Source organism: Macaca thibetana, chromosome 7, assembly GCF_024542745.1.
Source record: "Macaca thibetana thibetana isolate TM-01 chromosome 7, ASM2454274v1, whole genome shotgun sequence".
NCBI lineage: Eukaryota > Metazoa > Chordata > Mammalia > Primates > Cercopithecidae > Macaca > Macaca thibetana.
In genome coordinates, this window is record NC_065584.1 from 36,732,187 (window position 1) to 36,756,859 (window position 24,673).

The 24,673-nt window shown below is 37.7% G+C and overlaps 1 protein-coding gene across 8 annotated transcripts in view; it reads right to left on the reverse strand.

Annotated features, from left to right (window-relative positions):
* The window catches only part of PCNX1 (pecanex 1), a 211,224-nt gene that overhangs the window by 155,645 nt on the left and 30,906 nt on the right, over window positions 1-24,673 (reverse strand). For all 8 annotated transcript variants that reach the window (XM_050797302.1, XM_050797310.1, XM_050797309.1 and 5 more), the window contains 2 exons: window positions 16,194-16,402; window positions 5,321-5,426 (listed from right to left, as the gene is read on the reverse strand). In XM_050797302.1, the coding sequence (XP_050653259.1) occupies window positions 5,321-5,426; window positions 16,194-16,402 (315 nt within the window). The remainder of the gene's footprint in view (window positions 1-5,320; window positions 5,427-16,193; window positions 16,403-24,673) is intronic.

Sequence of the window (24,673 nt, forward strand, 5' to 3'; positions counted from 1 at the left end):
ACTTCTTAGGGTATAAAAGGAAGGTTTGGCAGACAAACATTAACATATGCTACCAAGTGCAACATTAAGTCTTACCATCAAATTGTTAGTGTATCATTATGTACCTTCTTTAGTTGGAGACAAAAAGTAAGTACTTCTTCATAGACAGAACATTAAAAAATAAATCAATAAAAGTCTAAGGCATCCATGAAAAAGGAATTTTTAGCACAAACTGTAAGGAGAAAATTAAAACCTGATTGTTGAGCTTTTAGTGCTTATATTCAAGATAGTTTAACACTTTCCTAAAATTTCACAGCCATTATTTATTATACTACCATGAAAATAATATAAATAAGTACTACAAATTCCACATTAAGGAAATCAAAGATAACATAACAGTTACTAAATCAGCAAGTCTCAGCAACTCTTCCTATAACTCGTTTCCATGGATTCTAAGAAGAAAACAGTCAAGCAAAGTTAGCACTGTAAAATAAAATTAAGAACATTCATATAATACTTTATACTTTACTAAAGTAGTCTTCCTCTTCATTGGTTTGATTTAGTTAGGTGTATATCACAAAAAATACACTCAAAATATAGGTTAATGTTGACTTTGAAGGGGCATGAGGGCCTTTCTTGATCTGGATGGCAACTGAACGGGTGCACACAGATGTAAAAATTTACTTAGCTGTACACTGAAGGTATGTACTATGCTGTATAAGTTACATGCCAGTGAAAAAGTAAATAAAAATAAGCATACATATATAGGTTGAAACTACAAATAAACTCTTGAGTTAGTCAATAAAAAATAAGCTTTGTAATAATTTTGAACTATTTTATTAAGCTTGGTTCTTCTAGTTTTTCCTAATTTCTGCTTTCAATTAGCCATAAAAGACATTGCAATTTGCCAGCAAGAAAAAACCAAAAAAGCATTTTATCACAAAAGAAAGTTTCATTCTTACACCTGCTACATAAGTTACAGAATTAACATATGCTATTTTTCTACTAGAATTAAACAAAACTTCCTAGACAGAAATTTAAAAACAAACAAGAAAACAAAAACACCATTTTATGGATACCCATCTAGGAATTTAAACTTAAAAAAAAAAAATTTAATATGGATATGGTAGTCATTTGCTCAGAAGCTCACAAAGTATTCCCTTTCTCCTTCTTTAACAATCTCCCTATTTTGTTCCAAAATTAGTCATACACCTTCTGATATATGAGAAGTGGGCCCAGTCCCCGGTCTAGAGGTAGGTATATGAACTAGTTCTGGTGAATGAACATGTGGGAGAATGTGCTGGAGGGCTTCAGGAAAACGTCTTTGTGTGTCTGAGAAGAAAGTCATCAAGGAAAATCTCTGTCCCACACTACTGCTTGCTTCCTAACTTTTCAAACAGGGTCTTGATTGAAGCTTCTGTGCTCATCCTGCAACCCTGAGGAAAAAGCCTAGAGAACTGCAGAGATGCCAATCCAGAGGCCTAACATTAGGCTGCTAAATAAATGTCACACAATCACCTCCAGATTTAGGTGAAAAACAACTATTTCTTTAAGTCACTATTAGTTGAGTATTCTACTACTTGCTGACAAAAACATTCTTAACAGGTATAATAGAGTAGTTACATTTTATTCTTCATACTTTTCTGCATTATACTTCCCCTCAAAATATCTAAGAATCATGACTATTTACATGTGAAACAACAGGGCGTCCAGAATATAAACTATAGTACATCCAAATGCAATGCATTCCCCAAAGTGTCACTGTAGAAAAACACTTAATGATATTAATGTTCATGATACAATCAATTATGACATTATGTATTATTTTAATTTTCCTGTTTACCCTCACTTGTTAAATTTCCTAAAAATGAAAATTTAAAAATTAAGAAAAAATAGTATATTTCTACACCTGGGGGTGAAGTTTTTTATTTAAGTGCTTTGCATAAACTAAAATATTCCACTGTTTCTTCTCTATGACAAGTGCCATAGGAAGGATTATGGATACCAGGGAAGAAAGGTTACTTCTAACTAGAGAGCATATCAGGCAAGGCCACCTCCACCAAGAAGCTATGCCTGTCTCTCCAGCTGGAAACAATTACTTTATCCTATGAAATCATTAGCTCTTCTTCTGTACCATTCCTACAGCAATTTTTACTTCGGTTTTTTTGTTTGTTTGTTTGTTTGTTTGTTTTTTGAGACAGAGTCTCGCTCTGTTGCCCAGGCTGGAGTGCAGTGGTGCCATCTCAGCTCACTGCAACCTCCACCTCCCAAGTTCAAGCTATTCTCCTGCCTCGGCCTCCTGGGTAGCTGGGACTACGGGTGCATGCCACCACGCCCAGCTAATTTTTTGTATTTTTAGTAGACACAGGGTTTCACCATATTAGCCAGGCTGGTCTTGATCTCCTGACCTCGTGATCCACCTGCCTCGGCCTCCCAAAGTGCTGAGATTACAGGCATAAGTCACCACGCCTGGCCTCTTGGTAAATATATCACATCTTTATCTTTGGTTACTTATATCACATCTACTATAAGATCACAATCTCTTTCAGTATAAGACCCACTCCCCAACTCACACTAAGTAGAATGCCTTGAATACTATTGGGCACTAAAATATTTGAAGGTAGAAAAGTGACAAAAGGAAAGAGAAGGAGGTAAGGAGAGGATGAAGGTGGAGAAAAGAAAGAATGGAAATGCAGGGTAGAAGATGAAAGGGAAAAAGGCAGAGGTGAAGGAAAGAATGGTAACAATGACTGCAATGTAGCTACTATGGTCAGCGGGTTCACGGTTTAGTACACAAGAAATTCACATAAAATACGATAATGCGTAGCAGTATCTTACACATTGTATAATAAAACACATACAAGAAACAACTGTATGTCTATAACGGTAACATCTCCAGCAATCTGCACAGTCAGACTCTACCTCCTCACTTCAGCTTCTCTAAAGGGTAAGAATAATTATGGCACCATTTATTTTGTCATAAACATTATAAAACGAAAACACTAAAATCCAAGTAGCACAATAACGTCCAATATTTGCCCATTTTTATTAAAAAGTTATTACTTTAAGTAAAAGGTATGCTGTGTGTTTAACAACATGCACACATGCTTTAATCACAGTCAATAAGGGACTCCCTCCCTAAAACAAACAGGCAAGTTCCAACAGACAGGATGCCAAGGTCACAGGATCCAAAAGTGCCTGGCCATTGCTGGCCCTTCCATCTGTCCTATTACAAAAAGGAAAAAAGGTCTCCAAAAGATGATTGGAGAAATCTAGGCTTACTTTCTGGGGGTCTGATACTACCTACATTTGTCAATAAGAAGAAAGCCCAGGGTTAACTAAGAATACAAAACATGCAGCCATATTCAAGAATTGAGTTATTTCATTCTATAAAAAGAAACTGAGAGAAACACAAGGCCAACAAAAAAAAAAAAAAAAAAACAGGATCAAGGATAGTAACCCTTGTCTTCAAAAAGGCATTGTAAAATTTGTAACAAAAAGTATCAATCTAAGGCTGAGCATGGTGGCTCACATCTGTAATCCCAGCACTTTGGGAGGCTGAGGTGGGCAGATCACCTGAGGTCAGGAGTTCAAGGCAGTCTGGCCAACATGGTGAACCCTGTCTCTACTAAAAATGCAAAAAAATTAGCCAGGTGTGGTGGCAGACACCTGTAATCCCAGCTACTTGGGAGGCTGAGGCACGAGAACAGCTTGAACCTGGGAAACGGAGGTTGCAGTGAGTCAAGATTGTGCCACTGCACTCCAGCCTGGATGACAGAGCAAGATTCTATCTCAGAAAAAAAAAGTATCAATCTAATTAATATGTCATAGCTCTTTTCACAGTCTTTAAACAAACAAACATCAACAACAACAACAACAAAAAAAACTCTGACATCTCCCATTCTATGAGTTTGTTATGGAAGGAAGACAAATTTAAGAACCTACATGTTCTGTACTATAATCGATCACAACCAAAACTGTTACCTTCAACCGTTTAGTCATTCACTTTAAATCATGAACATGCTAATCAAATAGAGTCAAATCTTCTATCAAAATATCTTAGAAAACAAGACCCTGTTCAAGATTTTGATTCATATAGTGTTTTTCATAACATTGTTCTTAGGGCTACCAATGCAGAAGAGTAGAAGACTACAGGACAAAATTGGCAGAATTATGTCTGCTATTTACTCATTTGTTAAATGAGAAGCTAGGTCTGATCTACCTCTAATGTTTTATTACCTAGACACATAAAGATAATTAGCAATCATTAATTTAAAGTCAACTGTACACAAGGCAGTATATAAGACAGGAGAAAAAAAAGAGGAAAATCTACTCTGTAGAGCCTTATAAAGTGCCATATAAATAAGTACTCCATCTGCAAGAGAAAGGGTCAACACCATAAGGTGTTTGAAAATCTTGAGAAATGTAGGTTACAAGAAGTTAGTTACACCAGAAAATAAGGATGACTAAGTCTCTCTCTAGGACAGAAAGGCAGGAGAAAAGAGAAGGATGGTTTCAATCCACAAGCTGTGTCGTATGATAACAGGAAGACTGGAGTGAGAAGTGAGGTCTAGTCCAGACCCTGATATAAATCAGCTATTTCTTTTTCTATGTAATGAAAGGACTGACATAACAACCACTAAAACCTATAGTTATATAAAGGTCTACTATGAGAAGACCGTGAACATTTCCAACACAGTTCATAGAATTTTACTCTACCCAGTGAAATCATCTGCTGAGAAGAACAGCAGGAGTAACTGGGACTTTGATTAGTATCCAGGTATTTAGGATGAATAAGAGAACTACAGCAGCAAAGGTCCAGCCAAGTTTTGAAGTAATACTTTAAGAGTTACCATTTTAAGTTAAAAGTTACATAGTAGAAAGACATTAAAACTGGTAAAAGCAAATTTGTATTTTACTTTTAGGCTTACCATTCAACATCTTGAACACAGAGAGATTTTCAGCATTTACTTTTATTTTTATTTTTTGGCCACATTTAAACCGGGGGTAACCACAGACATCTACATCTCTCCAATACAGATGATGTGAAGGTAAATAAAACAGTGCAAGGTGGAACCTAAATTTCCTAAAGGTATTCACAATCGTTATAATCAAAACTATACACCCAAAGATGAGTCTGTAGTAATGCTCAAAAATATGTAATTAATCAATGTGAAAAGTAAGTTAAAAAGAATATTACTAAAGATGTTATTAATAAACAATTAAAAAATATTAATCAGAAAAATATGACAAAACATCAGCCGACTTAAAGACATGAGAATAACGGAGACCACCATCAGGAGGAGGGAAAAAGGCAAAATAAAACAGCACAGGTTCCTACCTGGTTGCTTGGATCTAGACCGGCATAAGAATTTCTGGAACTGCAACCAACTGGGGGTGTGGCCTCTCGGATAAACTCAGACATTTCAATCCCTCCACCAGGATCACTGTGGAGAAAAAAATGAGAAAAAGAGTAACTGTCGTTATTTTGACTCCAATGCTTTTCCTTTGTTAATTTTTTAAGTTATACTTTTTTCTACAAAACTAAGAGATCTGATTTTTAAATCAAGCAAATAGCAAAAAAGGTAAACAATGATCATTCTTCATTTACAAGTCTGATAATTGGAACTATTTTATCACCACATCGCTACTTGAAAATATGTAAAACTCTCTTATTCCAAACTGTCTACATCCAATCCAACATTAGAAACTGGCATTAATTACAATTATAGCATACTAAATATGTTATGATATGTGCTATCAAACCACTCTCGCAAAGAAATGATTGCCATTTGCTTCCCAAGAGCAAAGAGAAATTGTTCAATTGTAAACACAGGATGTAATCAGATATTACATTAACGACTCCCCGCGAGATCAGTCCGAATGAGCTGCGTGATACAGTGATGAACACACAAGAGAACAGTCGCCCTGGTCAAGCTATTTGTATTTGTATTCTTCAAGTAAACAGAATTTAACTAGAATACTAACTTGTTTTACAGAACTGGAAACCTAAGATTTTAGATCTATACATGTTTAGAAGGCCAAGGTTAAAAAAGGAAAGTGATGCTACGTAGTAACGACATAGAAAGACAAGAGAGAGAAAAGTACTAGGTTCAAAGCCCTGGAGAAGCCCAAACACAGTACTTACAGATAACAGTAACCCAGATTTACAGGGAAAAACCACACACCAAATTTCACAAAACTTAGAAAATGCTACATAAGGTTCCTTAGGAAGACAACTCTTAGCATAAGTCATAATCCTACTTTTTGCCCAGAGATTTTTTACTCATTCTACCTGGTATAAACAGAGTAAGTAGTCAATAATTTTTTTTTTTTTTTGCTATTATCTGGATAAAAGTTACAATATATGTGTTGGATATTACAGAGGATGTATCTTGCTATCTGGCATCCAATTCAACTTTCTGATTTAAAAAAAAAAAAAAAAAAGCAACACCACATTCTTCAGGTAAACCACCTCATCCCAAACTCTTACAAGTTTTTGGGTAATGTTGACCCCACCCTCAGGTTTAGGATTGGGCTCTATTGTCCAAAGTCATCAGCATATCCCATTCTTGTGGTCATTGAGATTAGCTCTAGAATAAGCACAGGACCCAACCCAGGCTAGTATGAATCAGGCCAGGAGTGTCTTATTGATGAGAGGATATTTCTCTATATCTGCTACTCTTAATGTTGAGACTTAAGGCCTGGAGGTGCTGCAGCCATCTTACAAACATTAAGTGGGAGTCTGTTCTAAGAAGCCAACTAATAGAAAAGAACAGAACCTGGCTAGAAGAAGAGAAACAGGGACATGAAGTGACAGTTTGAAACACTGCATCTGAAGACATCCCTCACATGCAGACTTCTCAGTAATGTGAGTAGCAAATTCCCTTAAGCTTTTTTGGGTAGAATATTTTGACAGCTGCAATCAAAAGATATAAGCAATGTATAATTTTCCATTTAAATATTTAACAGTATAGCAGTTTGAATTCTAGTGTTTTTATTATCTATGATCTCATAATTATAATGTCCCTGTTTGCTTAACAGGTTCCTAACTGTAAGCCATTGACTACAGTCAGCTAACTAAGGTTCAACAAAGAAAACTAGCTTTCTAACTTACTATTCAATTATAAAAATAAAATATATTGGAACTCAGGTAAACATATGGCCAATTCAATATACAAATACTCATGTGTGAGAAATGTAGAACATGCTCAAGTTTAAAAGCTGTCTGGTGTTAATTCATACAAACTATGTAGGCCAGAGGAGAAATTTTTCTAAATTGGAAAAACTTTAAGTGTGTATATAGAGGCACTATCACCACACTGAATTAGCAATGACTATTCAGCAATATTAGGGTTTCTCCACTAGAATGCATCCTCTAAGTGAGATCCAAAGAAATCAGAAGATGGAGAGCAAGGTACAGATTAAGAAATGAAATAACACAGAAAGGAGAGAGAGCCCTCATCTTGCCTAGTCTATACACACACACACACACACACACACACAACTTTATTGAAATATGATTCACATATCATACAATTCACCATTTTAAGCTGTATAATTCAGTGGTTTTTAGCATATTCATTATTAAACCACTGCCAAAGCCAATTTTAGAGCATTTTTATCATCTCAAAAACAAGCCCCTTTAACCATTACTACCCATCACTTTCCATCCTCCTTAGCCCTAGACAACCATTAATCTAGATTCTGTCTCTACAGATTTCCCTGTTCTGGACATTCTATATAAATGGAATTATATGTGATGTTTTGTATCTGGCTTCTTTCACTTAGCATAATGTTTTCAAGGTTCATCCATATTGTAGCATGCATCAGTATTTCACTCCTTTTTATAGTCAAATAATATTCCACTGTATGGATAAACCACATTTGTTTATCCAGTCATCAACTGATGGATAATCCTGCCTAGTTTTATACATCACTTCTGATAGCAAGTCCAAATTACTACAATCTGAACATACAGTTATTATTAATAATAAATAAAAACATGCTGGGTATGTGGTTCATGCCTGTAATCCTAGCACTTTGGGAGGCCAAGATGGGCAGATCACTTGAGCCCAGGAGTCTGAGACCAGACTGGGCAACATGACAAAACTCCATCTCTACAAAAACATTACCCAGGCGTAGTGGCATGTGCCTGTACTCCCAGCAACTCAAGGGGCTGAGGTGAGCACATAGACTTAGCCTGGGAGGTAAAGGCTGCAGTTAGTTATGACTGCACCACTGCACTCCAGCCTGGGCAACAGAGCAAGACCCTGTCTCAAAATAATAATAATAATATAATAAAAACAAATATTTGCTAAGTACTTATTATATCCAGTCATAGGAGTTTGTGCTCTATTTGCATTTTCTGATGAAACCTGCCCTAATATTTATAAGTGCTATTATTCTCCTCTTACAGTTGAAAAAACTGAAAACCAAAGGCATAAAAACTTGCCTAAAGTCTCAGAGAAGGAATGAAACATAAATTAAGTCACTGGTAGATGGAGTTCAGGTGGAAGAGGAGGACAGCAATAATACCTCCTCAGCATTCTGCAAATAAGTTATCACATCTGCTCTTTCTTTATTTCCCACACACTTGAATACAGGTACTCGTAACCAGCATGGCCTTAGATAAGACAAAAAACAGGTCTGTGAAACTCTAAAGCCCACATTCTTGCTTTTTTGTTTTGTTTTGTTTTTTTAAGAGACAGGATCTCGCCCTATCACCCATGCCAGGGTGCACTGGTGCAATCATAGTTCACTGCAGTCTCGAACTCCTGGGCTCAAGTGATCCTCCCACCTCAGTCTCTGTGTAGCTGGGGCTACATGCCCATGCCACCATACCCAGCTGATTTTTTTTTTTTTTTTGGTAGAGACAGAGTCTTACTATATTCAAAATCCTGGCCTCAAGGGATCCTCCCACCTTGGCCTCCCAAAGTGCTACGATTACAGGTATGAGCCACTGCACTTGGCCCTCATTCTTTCTAAGAAAACATACTGCCTTACACCAAATAGGCATTTGTGTCTTTCCAGTTCAAATCTGAAAGTAAACACCATTATTTAGAGCAGGGATTTTTAAACTCAGTGCTATTGACATTTTGGGGGCACATAATTATTGACTGCATTGTAGGATGGCTAGCAGCATCTCTGGCCTTTACCCACTAGATGCCAGTAGCAGCCCCTCAGTGTGACAACCAAAAAAAGCTCCAGACATTGCTAAATGTGCCCTGGGGGACAAAATTACCCCCAGTTGAGAAATAATGATTTAGAACTAACGGTCAACGAACAACAATGCATGGGAAGAAAGGAGATATCAAAGGAATAAAAAAGATGAAGAGAAAAAATGAACAGGTGTTTTTATTTAAAAAAAAAAAAAAAACCCTCTAGTAAAATTTCTGCACTTCTTTCTTCTCTATAAATTCAGAAATAAAACTCTTAGCCAAGCTGTAGATGTTCTAAATATAGCTAAACATATAAAACAGCTGAGTAAGAGTTTTCTTTATTGGCAAGACTTGCAGGTTTGCAGCAATGGAGATTTCAGCACATACCTGGAAAGCATAGTAGTTTATTATTCGCACAGAAGCAAAGTGGTCTACTGCAGTAAGCAATACACCAAATTCAGGTAATATCTACCTTTATGCCTTAACTTCCCCATCTGTTAAGAAAAAAAACAAACCAGGTACAGGGAAAGGCAGAAAAGCAGAAGGGGTGCAATCTGAATTACAGAGATGTCTTCACAAACTAATTTGTTGATTATTAGGATCGTATTAATTGCTCGTGCTCAGGCTTTGATCAGAAACTTGGCAACACCATTATAGTACCAAGTTTGTAAATCTGGAGTAAAATGATGCTCATAAAAATAAGAATAGATAAAAAACAAAGTTCCTATATTCACAGGAACAAAGTTCCTAAACAGCATAATCTCTCTCAGAGAACAACCTAAAATCCAGCTTCATACAGTTTAAATTGATCTGTAGTTTACAATATCATAAGCATTACTGCCATGAGAAACATAGAGAAACCATGATCTTTCTTCAAATGTTTGTATTCAAATCGTAAAATTCGATGTTACTTCCTGAAGCATTAGAAATGTAAAAAAAAAAATTACTGACTGATTCTTTCTCTAAAATAAAGATTTAACCATTTTTTACCTGCTGTACCACATAAAAGAGAGACCAATGAAAACCATAAAGCTCAAGTGGTTCTGCTATACTTACTCATTCATACAACAAATTGAGAGCCACAATGTACCACACACAGGGACAGGCTCTACATATACAAGTATTTATTTTCCTATTAATTTCTTTTCCTCAGAACAGAACATGAGATTCACAAGTGGGAGGGCGAGGAAAGGAGATGTCAAAAATAAAAACCTACAACAAAGATCTTACTTAATAGTGAAACTTAAAAACATTAAAGATTAGAAAAAAGACAAGGATGTACACCGATAATATTTCAACTTAACCATGTGCTAGAAACCACAGCCAGTGAAAAAAATTAAACAAGAAGTATAAGGACTAGAAAGGTAGAAATAATTGTGATGATATAGACAAGGGAATATCATTAATAAGGGGGTTTAATAAGATTGCTAGACACAAAATTAGCTGCAACATTTTAGGGGGGAAAACAAAATTATAAAAAATTTTATAGTAGCATAAACACTATAAAATAATAAATTTCCTTTTAATGGAGAAAATGAAAAACTACTACTGAAAGATACTTACAAAGACTAAATAAATGGAGAGATTCAATATTGTAAAGATACAAATTCTCAGCAGAGGGATCTACAAATTTAGTGTAACTCCAATAAAAATACCAAGTTCCTGCAGACTTTCTCTAGCAGACTCTAAAGTTTACATTAAAAATCCAAGAGCCTAGAATAGCAAAGTCTCTCCTAAAAAAGAATATGGTGGGAGGTTTGCCCCACTGGCTATCAAGAGTCATTTTTTAAAACTGATAAGGATGGTGTGGTAATGGCACAGGCAAGCAGATCAACAGAACAGAACAGAGAGCCCAGAAACAGGCCACCAGAAATGAAAATTTAGCTTATGCCATAGAGAGTGCTACAAATTACTCAGGAAAAGATAGTTCATTTAACAAATACTGGGTAAATCCGAGATTCATAAAGAAAAAAATAAGCCTTAAGAACCTACCTGATACTACAGACCTAAATAACTTTGGGTGGAATTGAAATGTGAAAACAAAAGAAACAGGAAACTTCAAAAAGACAATACAGAATACCTTTCTGATCTCTGTGTAGAAAATAATTAAGACACAAAAATGCTAGGTGGGCACGTGAATCACGCCTGTAATCTCAGCACTTTGGGAGGCTGAGGTGGGTGGATCACCTGAGGTCAAGAGTTTGAGACCAGCCTGGCCAACATGGTAAGACTCCATCTCTACTAAAAATACAAAATTAGCCAGGCATAGTGGCGCATGCCTGTAATCCCAGCTACTCAGGAGGCAAGGCAAGAGACTCACTTGAATCTCGGAGGCACAGGTTGCAGTGAGCTGAGATTGTGCCACTGCCCTTCAGCTTGGGCGACAAAAGCGAAACTCTGTCTCATTAAAAAAAAAAACACAGACAAAAAACAAAAAACCTGATTACTAAAAAGTGGTAAATTTCATTGTTCTAAATTTAAGAATATATGATAATCATAAGAAACTTTAAGGAAAGCAAAATGACAAGTCAGAAGTGGGAGATGACTGTAATATATACATAACTAATAAAGGAATAGTGTGAATATATAAAAAGAAATCCTATTAATCATTAAGAAAAAGACAACTCCAAAGAAAAATGAAAGAAAACATAAATGAGCACTGGAAAAAAGAAAAACCTAAATGGACCACATATAAAAAAATAAGATGCTTAACCTCATTAGTAATCAGAAAGGTTAACTGAAAGTCACAATGAGACACCTTTTACACTTCATGAATGGTAAATTTTTTCAAGACAGGGTCTTGCTCTGCCACCCAGGCTGGAGTGCAGTGGCGTGATCAAAGGTCACTGAACTCTTGAACTCCTGGGCTCAACTGATCCTCCTCCCTCAGCCTCTCAAGTATCTGGCACTACAGGTGCGCACTACCATATCCAGCTAAATTTTTGTTTTTTTATTTTTTGTAAAGACAAGGTCTCGCTATGTTGCCCAAACTGATCTGGAACTCCTGATTCCAAGCTGTCCTCCCATCTCTCTCTCCGAAAGTGCTGGGATTACAGGCAGGAGCCACATTGCCCAGCCAATTTTCTTTTTTTAAACCCCAAATCAATAGCTAAGTGAACGGCAAATTTTTAAAGTTTACCAATATCAAATGTTGATGAGGATGTGAAACAATAAGGACTTTCATACACTACTGGTGAGAGTATAAACTGGTAAAATCATTTTGGCACACAGCTTGGAATTGCCTGATAAAACTGAACATGAAAATGCCCTATAAACCAGCTTACATAAACTAGATATACACATGCACCGCAAGACAAAAAACACTAGAAATAATCTGAACGGCTATAAATAGAAGAATGAATAAATAGACTGTGGTCTATTCTTACAGTGGCAGACTGCATGTCAGTCAATATGAATAAACTCTAGCTACAAACATCACCATGGGTGAGTCAATAAAATATAATATACTGTGCAAAAAAAGAAAAATCTCTCATACAGAAGTGCATACAGTATGATTCTCTTAGGATGTCCTAAAGCAGACAAAAATAAATAAATATATTCAGGGATATCTACAGAGAGTGTGTAACAATAAAGAAATGCAAGGGAGCTATTCACAAAAAATTCAAGATTATGGTTACTCCTGAAGGGAAAAGTGGAATGAAATGGGAGAGGAATGTCATAAAGCTTATATGGTATTTTTATAATGTTTTATTTCCTAAGCTGTGTGGTAGGTAATGAAGTAGTCACTTGATTATTGCTAACATAGCATTTGGAATATATATTTCACAATAAATTTTAAAAGTAAAAGAAAATGGAAAAAACAATTCAGAAGCAATGAAAAATATATATAAGATCCAGAAATAATTAGAACAATTATCAAGTGTTACCATGTGTCAGGAATTATTCTAAGAGCTTTATATATATTATTTCATTTATTCACTGTAATAATAATATGAGATAGTTCCATTATTTTCCTCATCATTCTGACAAGAAAGCCAACTCATAAAAAGCTTAAGTAGCTTGTCCAATGTCATACAATTAAGAAGCTTTGGCTGACTGAGTGCAAAGTCTGCATTCTGCTTGCTTATCCACAATGTAAGAGTATGCATTTCTTAACAGAAATAGAATAGGCCTAGGAAATGTACATAAACCATTTTAAAAATGTGAAATAAGACATAAAAGATAAGCAAATAAAGAGATAAATAAAATCATAAGAAAATAAACGGAAATCTCTCATCTATATCCCTATTTTAAAAGTTGAGTTTCTACAAATTTAATAGAATTGTCATCAAAATTCTAATGGAATTTTCTGGAGGATGAGCACACACGAAGATATCTCACAAAAGTAAGTATATGCATGAGAATAGCCAAAATAATATCAAAAAATGTCAGGCGTGTTGGTTCATGCCTGTAATTCTAGCACTTCGGGACAACGAGGCAGGCAGATTACTTGAGGTCAGCAGTCCAGCACCAGCCTGGCCAACATGACGAAACCCTGTCTCTACTAAAAATACAAAAATTAGCGGGGTGTGGTGGTGCATGCCTGTAATCCCAGCTACTTGGGAGGCTGAGGCAGGAGAACTGTCTGAACCTGGGAGGTGGAGGTTGCAATGAGCTGAGATAGCACCACTGCACTCCAGTCTGGGCGACAGAGCAAGACTCCATGTCGAAACAAACAAACAAACACCCCCCAAAAAAATAATAATAATATCAAAAAAAAAATACTGGAGTCACTCACAATGCTAAGTATTAAACATATTATAAAGTCACTATGATAAAAACAATATGGTATAAATGAAAAAAGGCAGAAAGATGAAGCAGAAAACTAAGTTCAGAAACTAACATAAGTACATACAGTATACTACATGAAAATAAAAGCATTTAAATTTACAGGGAAAAAAATCTGTTACTTAATGAATGGTGTTGTGACAAACAAACCTAAACAAATTAAGTTAAAATGTTTTCAAACTGACAACAATTTAACAGTAAAAGTAAAATGATAAAAATACTGAAAGTAGATACAAAGATCTCAATTTATTGTATATTTATATAATTTGAGGGAAGGAAAATCTTAGAAAACATGTTATCAAAAGCAGAAATAACAAACATACAAAATGGAACACAGAAAAATAAATTACAGGATATAAAGAGACTGACAAATAAAATGCTATAAACTGAGGAAGAATATTTGACACAGAAGAGCTAACATCCTTTGTTAAAAAAAAGTCCCAAAGTCAATAGCAAAAAAAAAATCCACTAATAGAAAAATACACAATTCACAGAATAACAAATATACATGGCAATAAGAAAAATACCTCCATTTTACTAGTAATTCAAAAACGGAAATATTAATTATTTAATTATTTAAATATTAAACAATGATATATCACAGTTTTTCAAATTACTAAATACTCAGAGCTGTCAAAAGTGCAAAAAAAAGAGGCAGCTGAATTTCTGGTCATAGTCATTAAATGGTAAAATCTTGGGAATTTGGCAATACATATTGGAAAAGTTTAAAATGTGCATAGCATTTCTAGTAATTCCACCTCTGAACAACTATGGTAAAACATTTAATCATTTAAAATTTAAACATCACAGTTATCTAATATTTAAATTTCAAAATAATTGATATAATTAAAAATAGGATAAAATACATCCACATAATGAGATACTGTGCATCATTAAACATAATATCACAGAATAATTGTTTTCACTACTTCAAATATTTGCTGAGTACCTATCATTGCCAGACACTGATTTTGGAACTGGGAATATAATAGTTTGTAAGAAAAATAAGGTCCTTACCTTCAAGAAGTTCATAAATGCAAATAAATGTTAAGATAATTTCAGATAGTGATTAAGGCGATAAAAATTATGAGGGTAAAATATGTTTAACAAACAGGGTACTCATGTTAAGAATAAGGAAAAAATGTAATTGAAAAGGAATAAACAAAGGCTTTCAATGCCCTGGAAAATATATAGAAATATCACCTGTCTTAACAGAGGAGTGCCCACTTTTTGTTATATTATTTATGTCTTGATGTCTGAAATATTTCATATTATGCTCAGTGGAAACAACTGCTTAGATTATTCGATCTTTCTCAACTTGGTTTCCACATCTGTAAATCAGGGATAATAACTGCATCTACCTGCTAGAATTGTTTTGAGGTATATCAAGTATTCACAAAAAAAACTTTTCCAAGAGTTATACCAGGGGGTACCTACGATTTTCTGCAAGGTCACAAACTTTGGACTAACAGCTAAGTTTCTAAGGTAAGAATATACAGTTGAAAGAAATGTACAATACATTAAGTATACAACTTACAAATGTCAGTAAAATATCACAATTTGCTTATATATATATATACACACATACACATACATTTTATTTATATATATAAACAAAAATAAATGCTGAGATTTATAAGCCATGCTCAATAATTTCTTTAGGCTGTTGGTTTTGATCTTTAGCGTAAGTAACTATCATACGGTAGTGTATTGTTCTAACCTGTCTAGTAATGAGGCCAAGAAAATTGATTTAATCCCCTGAACATGCCAGTTAGCTTAGCTCTCTTCTAATATTAAAATATGTACCCATCATTGTATCTACAGTGGTAAGATCTAACACTGCCTTAAAACCATATAAAGAAAACAAGTACAGGCCGGGCGCGGTGGCTCAAGCCTGTAATCCCAGCACTTTGGGAGGCCGAGACGGGCGGATCACGAGGTCAGGAGATCGAGACCATCCTGGCTAACACGGTGAAACCCCGTCTCTACTAAAAAATACAAAAAACTAGCCGGGCGAGGTGGCGGGCGCCTGTAGTCCCAGCTACTCGGGAGGCTGAGGCAGGAGAATGGTCTAAACCCGGGAGGCGGAGCTTGCAGTGAGCTGAGATCCGGCCACTGCACCCCAGCCTGGGCGACAGAGCAAGACTCTGTCTCAAAAAAAAAAAAAAAAAAAAAAAAGGAAAACAAGTACAACATAATAATCACATCATTATACAGATAACACGATCTAAATCATTAAAATCTGAATGATAAAGGTTTCCTTACCTCGGTCCATTACTGTCTTTTCTCCTGGTTGAACAGTTGCCTTGCTCAGCTTTGTTTCGCTGATCCGTGAACTCATTTGCAGTCCTATCTACAACTTCTCCAGCATCAAGTGCTCTGTGTAGTCGATAGTTGACCATCTTCAGAACAATGAAGACAGCAGCTATCACAGGACAATAAACTGCTACTATAATCATGGAAGAAGGAAGGGCCTTTAAGAGAAGGAAAATAAGGAAATACATTTTAAAATATTTTCTATTGTATTCAATTAGAGAAATCTGTATCTGAAATAATAAACACATTTACACACAAAGCAACAACTATGTTACTAGCACTAAGCTGCAAAAGTACTGATACAATTTCACTGCCCAATGCAGTGAAAAGACACTAGCTACATGTGGCTACTGAGTACTTGAGATATGGCTAGTTTGAACTGAGATGCAAAGTGAGAATAAACACTGCATTTCAAAGATTCAATATAAAAAAAATGTAAAATATCTCAATTTTTATGTTGATTACATGTTGAAATAATACTTAGATTATACTGGTCAAATAAAACATTATTAAAATTAATTTCATGTGTTTCTTTTTACTTAATGTGGCTACTAGAAAATGTTAAATTACATATATGGCTTGCCTGCATTACATTTCCACTGGACAGCACAGGTATACAGTCCATGCCAAAAGCCTTACCATACACTTGGAGAACAAAGGTATCACATTACAGCATATGTGAATAAATCCAGGTTGTGATTCATATATAATGCCTGTTTATGGACTCTGTGCAACCATTTTTTAGGATACATTCTTTGTATTCCCAAAAATTGGAAGTTAAAACAGTCATGAGAATGGCCTTAGAACTGTGACTGTAAAACTGGGTAAGATACGGAAGACATGCAAAATCCAGGTGGGTTTTATTTTAAAATAGTTAAACATGTAAAATACTTAAAAATTGTAGCCTGCCAAACAAAAAGAATAAAAGACCACAAACAGAATCAAGTAACAGATTAACTGAAATAAGTCAGCCAAACATCCTGGGTGGGGGGCTGAAGGCCCATCACACAGGAGGATTCAGTGATGGGAAATGTGAGTCCATGGGTGGCAGGCCTAGAGACCAGCTCACTGGGAAGGCAAGGCCTAGAGTCACTGTTGGGAGAGGTAATACAACTAGGCTCAACTTACCCCAATTTCATGAGAATAATCACCCAGACATCTATAGCTCTAGACCCCACATGCTTTCACAAGATTCAATCTTAGTTATCTGAGAACATGACCCCAAATTGACTTTAAAAGAGTAACCTCTAGCCAGGCATGGTGGCAAGCACCTGTAATACCAGCTACTCAGGAGGCTGAGGCAGGAGAATTACTTAAACGTGGGAGGTGGAGGTTCTTGGAGTGAGCCAAGATCATGCCACTGCACTCCAGCCTGCAACTCCATTTCAGAAAAAACAAAAGAAGAAGAAGGAGAAAGAGAAGGAGAAGAAGAAGAAGAAGAAGAAGAGTAACCTCAAATCACTTGAGACAAAAATAAAACGGTCTTGATGAGCCAGGCAGGTTTAGAATACAGATATGATCAAAGTTTCTTAAAAAAAAAAAAAAAAGTGTCTGAGAGGGAGAGTGTGGGTTGAAATTAGGAGAGAAAAACATAAAGTCCACAAAGTAATACTTTTGTGTTGAGTGTGGGCATAATAGGTATATATTAAATATTTGGCATTTTTAAATACTTGGATTAAGAAGTCCTGCATATTAATGTAACTAAAAAATTAAACTTGTGATTCCAATTTAAAATGTTACTGAATAACTTGTTTGGGCTTATAATTTTAAGTTGGGAAACACATTTAGAAGTTTACAAAATCCATAAATATCAGATTTGGAAGAGTTGAGTACTTGTATGATATTGTGAAATATGTATTTAGTCTTCATCCCCATTTTCTGGCATAAACTCTTAAAATCCTTGGAATCCCCAAACTGGTAAGTGTCTTTTTGTTCACTATTAGCTTGACTGGTGCCTGGAGGCTCCTGGATAGCCTCAGGAGCCAGGGCTGGTTTCCAGGGGAACCAACCTCCTGATTAGAGGGTTGGACTAAAGTCCCAACTCTCAACCTCCAGGGAGGGAAGAGGGGCTGTAGGGTGAGTTGATCACTGTATTAGTCCACTCTCATGCTGCTATGAAGAAATACCCAAGACTGGGTAATTTATAAAGAAAAGAGGTTTCATTGACTCACAGTTCCACATGGCTGGGAAGCCCTCAGGAAACTTACAATCATGGCAGAAGGCACCTCTTCACAGGGCAGCAGGAGAGAGAAGTGAATACTAAGTGAAGGGGGAAGCCCCTTATAAAACCATCAGATCTCATGAGAACTCACTGATTATCACGAGAACTGAATGGGAGAAATGCCCCCATGATTCAATTATCTCCACCAGGTCCTACCCTAGACACATGGGGATTATCACAATTCAAGGCGAGATTTGGGTGCGGACACAGAGCCAAGCCCATCATTTCACCCTGGCCCCTCCCAAATCTCACATCCTCACATTTCAAAACACAATCACGTGCTTCCAACAGTCCCCCAAAGTCTTAACTCATTCCAGCATTAACTCAAAAGTCCAAGTCCAAAGTCTCATCTGAGACAAGGCAAGTCCCTTCCACCTATGAGTCTGTAACATCAAAAGCAAGTTAGTTACTTCCTAGATACAATGAGGTACAGGCACTGGGCAAATACACTCATTCCAAATGGGAAAAATTGGCCAAAAGAAAGGGACTACAGGCCCCATACAAGTCCGAAATCCAGCAGGGAAGTCAAATCTCAAAGCTCTAAAATGATCTCCTTTGATTCCATGTCTCACATCCAGGTCACTGATGTAAGACGTGGGCTCCCATGGCCTTGGACAGCTCTATCCCTGTGGCTCTGCAGGGTACAGCTCCCCTCCTGGCTGGCTCATGGGCTGGCATTGACTGTCTGTGGCTTTTCCAGGCACATGATGCAAGCTGTTGGATCTACCATTCTGGGGAATGGAGGACAGTGACCCTCTTCTCACAGCTCTGGTAAGCAGTGCCCAAAGGGGACTCTGTATGGGGGTGGAGGTCCAACCCCACATTTCCTTTCCACAGTGCCTTAGCAGAGGTTTTCCATGAGGGCTCCACCACTGCTGCAGACTTCTGCCTGGACATCTGGGCATTTCCATACATCCTCTGAAATCTAGGCAAAGATTCCCAAACCTCAATTCTTAGCTTCTGTGCACCCACAGGCCCAACACCACATGTAAGGCAGCAAGGCTTGATGCTTACACCCTCAGCCTGAGCTGTACATTGGCCCCTTTTAACCACAGCTGGGATGCAGGATACCAAGTCCAGAGGTGCACAAAGCAGCAAGTCCCTGGGCCTCACCCAAGAAATCATTTTTTCCTTCTAGGCCTCTGAGTTCGTGATGGGAGGGGCTGCCGTGAAGATTTCTGACATGCACTGGAGACATTTTCCCCATTGTCTTGGTGATTAACATTTGGCTCCTCGTTGCTTATGCAAATTTATGCAGCCCTCTTGAATTCCTCCCCAGAAAATGGAGTTGTGTTTTCTATTGCATCATCAGGCTGTAAATTTTCCAAACTTTTATGCTCTGTCACCTCTTGACTGCTTTGCTGCTTAGAAACTTCTTCCACCAGATACCCTACATCATTTCTCTCAAGTTCAAATTTCCACAGATCTCTAGAACAGGAGCAAAATGCCGCCAGTCTCCTTGCTAATAAAGCATAGCAAGAGTCACCTTTATTCCAGTCCCTAATAAGTTCCGCATGTCCATCTAAGACCACCTCAGCCTAGACTTCATTGTCCGTATCACCATCAGTATTTTGGTCAAAGCCATTCAACAAGCATCTAGGAAGTTCCAAACTTTCCTACATCTTCCTGTCTTCTTCTGAGCATTCCAAACTGTTCTAACTTTTGCCTGTTACCCAGTTCCAAAGTCACTTCCACATTTTTTAGTATCTTTACAGCAGTGCCCCATTAGCTGGTACCAATTTAGTGTATTAATCCATTTTCATGCTGCTATGAAGAAACACCTGAGACTTGGTAATTTATAAGGAAAAGAGGTTTAACTGACTCACAATTCTGTATGAATGGGGAGGCCTCACAAAACTTAACAATCACGGTGAAAGGCACCTCTTCACAGGCAGCAGGAGAGAGAAATGAGTACCCAGTGAAGGGGGAAGCCACTTATAAAACCATCAGATCTGGTGAGAACTAACTCACTATCTTAAGAACAGCATGGGGAAAACCACCCCCATGATTCAATTATCTCCACCTGGTCCTGCAGTTGATACGTGGGGATTATCACAATTCAACGTGAGATTTGGGTGGGGACACAAAACCAAACCATATCAATCACCAAATGATGTAATCGATCATGACTACATAATGAAGCTTCTATAAAAACCCAAAAGGCTTGGATTCAGGAGCTTCATGATACCTAACACACACAGGATTCTGGAGGGTGGCATGCCTAGAGACAGCATGGAAGCTCCAGGGCCCTTCCCACATGCCTTGCCTCGTGCTACTTTTCATTTGTATCCTTTGTATTAATAATATCTCCAGGTAGACAGTATCAGAATTGAATTGAGTTGGAGGATACCCAGCTGGCGTCTGATGAAGCACCTGCTGCAGAAATTGGTTGACTGCTTGGTATGCAGGGACACCCCCACACATCTGCTGTCAGAAGTGTTCTGTGCTGTGATAGTATACTAGGAGAACAGAGTTTGTTTTTTCTATAGCCTCTCAACTTGCAAACATTTGTCAGATAATTTAAATCCTTAAAAATGAATAATAAATTTACAAAGGTCTTGAGTTATTTAAAAAAGCCTTTTTAAGTTATTTTTAAAATATGTTAGATCTGTAAAGAGTTGAGTTTAAAATTCTTAGTTTTAAGATGGCTGAATAGGAACAGCTTCAGCCTACAGCTCCCAGCATGAGTGATGCAGAAGATGGGTGATTTCTGCATTTCCAACAGAGTTACCGAGTTCATCTCACTGGGGCTTGTCGGACAGCGGGTACAGCTCACGGAGTGTGAGCCCAAGCAGGGCAGGGCATCGCCTCACCTGGGAAGTGCAAGGGTTCAGAGAATTCCCTTTCCTAGCCAAGGGAAGCTGTGACAGATGGTACCTGGAAAATCGGGACACTCTCACCCTAATACTGAGCTTTTCCAACGGTCTTAGCAAACGGCACACCAGGAGATTATATCCCACACCTGGTTCAGAGGTTTGGACGCCCACAGAGCCTCACTCACTGCTAGCACAGCAGTCTGAGATTGAACTGCAAGGCGGTAGTGAGGCTGGGGGAGGGGCGTCCGCCATTGCTGAGGCTTGAGTAGATAAACAAAGCAGCCGGGAAGCTCCAACTTGGTGGAGCCCACGGCAGCTCAAGAAGGCCTGCCTGCATCTGTAGACTCCACCTCTGGGGGCAGGGCATAGTGGAACAAAAGGCAGCAGAAATTTCTGCAGACTTAAACGTCCCTGTCTGATAGCTTTGCAGAGAGTAGTGGTTCTTCCAACACGGAGTTTGAGATGTGAGAACAGAAAGACTGCCTCCTCAAGTGGGTCCCTGACCCCTGAGTAGCCTAACTGGCAGACACCTCGCAGTATGAGCCGACTGACACTTCATACAGCCGGGTGCCCCTCTGAGACGAAGCTTCCAGAGGAACAATCAGGCAGCAACAAATACCGTTCTGCAATATTTGCTGTTCTGCAGCCTCTGCTGGTGACACCCAGGCAAACAGGGTCTGGAGTAGACCTCCAGCAAACTCCAACAGACCTGCAGCTGAGGGTCCTGACTGTTAGAAGGAAAACTAACAAACAGAACGGATATCCACACCAAAATCCCATTGTACATCACCATCATCCAAGACCAAAGGTAGACAAAGCCACAAAGATAGTGAGAAAGCAGAGCAGAAAAGCTCAAAATCCTAAAAATCAGAGTTCCTCTTCTCCTCCAAAGGAACCCAGCTCCTCGTCAGCAACAGAATAAAGCTGGACGGAGAATGACTTTGACAAGTTGAGAGAAGAAGGCTTCAGATGATTGGTAATAACAAACTTCTTCCAGCAAAAGGAGGATGTTTGAACCCATCACAAAGAAGCTAAAAACCTTGAAAAAAGATTACACAAATGGCTAACTAGAATAAAGTGTAGAGAAGACCTTAAATGACCTGAGGGAGCTGAAAACCATGGCACAAGAACTATGTGACACATGCACAAGCTTCAGTAGCCGATTCCATCAAGTGGAAGAAGGGGTATCAGTGACTGAAGATCAAATGAATGAAATCAACCAAGAAGAGAAGTTTAGAGAAAAAAGAGTAAAAAGAAACGAACAAAGCCTCCAAGAAATATGGGACTATGTGAAAAGACCAAATCTACATCTGATTGGTATACCTGAAAGTGATGGGGACAATCAAACCAAGTTGGAAAACACTCTTCAGGATATTATCCAGGAGAACTTCCCCAACCTAGCAAGGCAGGCCAACATTCAAATTCAGGAAATACAGAGAATGCCACAAAGATACTCCTTGAGAAGAGCAACTTCGAGACACATAATTGTCAGATTCACCAAAGTTGAAATGAAGGAAAAAATGTTAAGGTAAGCCAGAGAGAAAGGTCGGGTTACCCACAAAGGGAAGCCCCATCAGACTAACAACGGATTTCTCTGCAGAAACTCTACAAGCCAGAAGAGAGTGGAGACCAATATTCAACATTCTTAAAGAAAAGAATTTTCAACCCAGAATTGCATATCCAGCCAAACTAAGCTTCATAAGTGAAGGAGAAATAAAACACAGACAAGCAAATGCTGAGAGATTTTGTCACCACCAGGCCTGCCCTACAAGAGCTCCTGAAGGAAGCACTAAACATGGAAAGGAACAACTGGTACCAGCCACTGCAAAAACACGCCAAATTGTAAAGACTGTCAATTCTAGGAAGAAACTGCATCAACTAACAGGCAAAATAACCAGCTAGCATCATAATGACAGGATCAGACTCACACATAACAATATTAACCTTAAAGGTAAATGGGCTAAATGCTCCAATTAAAAGACATAGACTGGCAAATTGGATAGAGTCAAGAACCATCAGTGTGCTGTATTCAGGAGACCCATCTCACGTGCAGAGACACACATAGGCTCAAAATAAAGGGATGGAGGAAGATCTACTAAGCAAATGGAAAACAAAAAAAAGGAGGGTTTGCAATCCTAGTCTCTGATAAAAACAGACTTTAAACCAACAAAGATCAAAACAGACAAAGAAGGCCATTACATAATGGTAAAGGGATCAATTCAACAAGAAGAGCTAGCTAGCCTAAATATACATGCACCCAATACAGGAGCACCCAGATTCACAAAGCAAGTCCTTAGAGACCTACAAAGAGACTTAGACTCCCACACAATAATAATGGGAGACTTTAACACCCCACTGTCAACATTAGACAGATGAATGAGAGAGAAAGTCAACAAGGATATCCAGGAATTGAACTCAGCTCTGCATTAATCGGACCTAAAAGACATCTACAGAACTCTCCACCACAACTCAACAGAATATACATTCTTCTCAGCACCACATCACACTTATCCCAAAATTGACAACATAGTTGGAAGTAAAGCACTCCGCAGCAAATGTAAAAGAACAGAAATTATAACAAACTGTCTCTCAGATCACAGTGCAATCAAACTAGAACTCAGGATTAACAAACTCACTCAAAACCGCACAACTACATGGAAACTGAACAACCTGCTCCTGAATGACTACTGGGTACCTAACGAAATGAAGGCAGAAATAAAGATGTTCTTTGAAACCACTGAGAACAAAGATAACAACATACCAGAAACTGTGGGACACATTTAAAGCAGTGTGTAGAGGGAAATTTATAGCACTAAATGCCCACAAGAGAAAGCAGGAAAGATCTAAAATCGACACCCTAACATCACAATTAAAAGAACTAGAGAAGCAAGAGCAAACATATTCGAAAGCTAGCAGAAGGCAAGAAATAACTAAGATCAGAGCAGAACTGAAGGAGATAGAGACACAAAAAACCTTTCAAAAAATCAATGAATCCAGGAGCTGGTTTTTTGAAAAGATCAACAAAATTGATAGACCGCTACAAGACTAAGAAGAAAAGAGAGAAGAACCAAATAGATGCAATAAAAAATGATAAAGGGGATATTACCACCAATCTCACAGAAATACAAACAACCATCAGAGAATACTATAAACACCTCTATGCAAATAAACTAGAAAATCTAGAAGAAATGGATGAATTCCTGGACACATACACCCTCCCAAGACTAAACCGGGAAGAAGCTGAATCCCTGAATAGACCAATAACAGGCTCTGAAATTGAGGCAATAATTAATAACCTACCAACCAAAAAAAGTCCAGGACCAGACGGATTCACAGCCGAATTCTACCAGAGGTACAAAGAGGAGCTGGTACCATTCCTTCTGAAACTATTC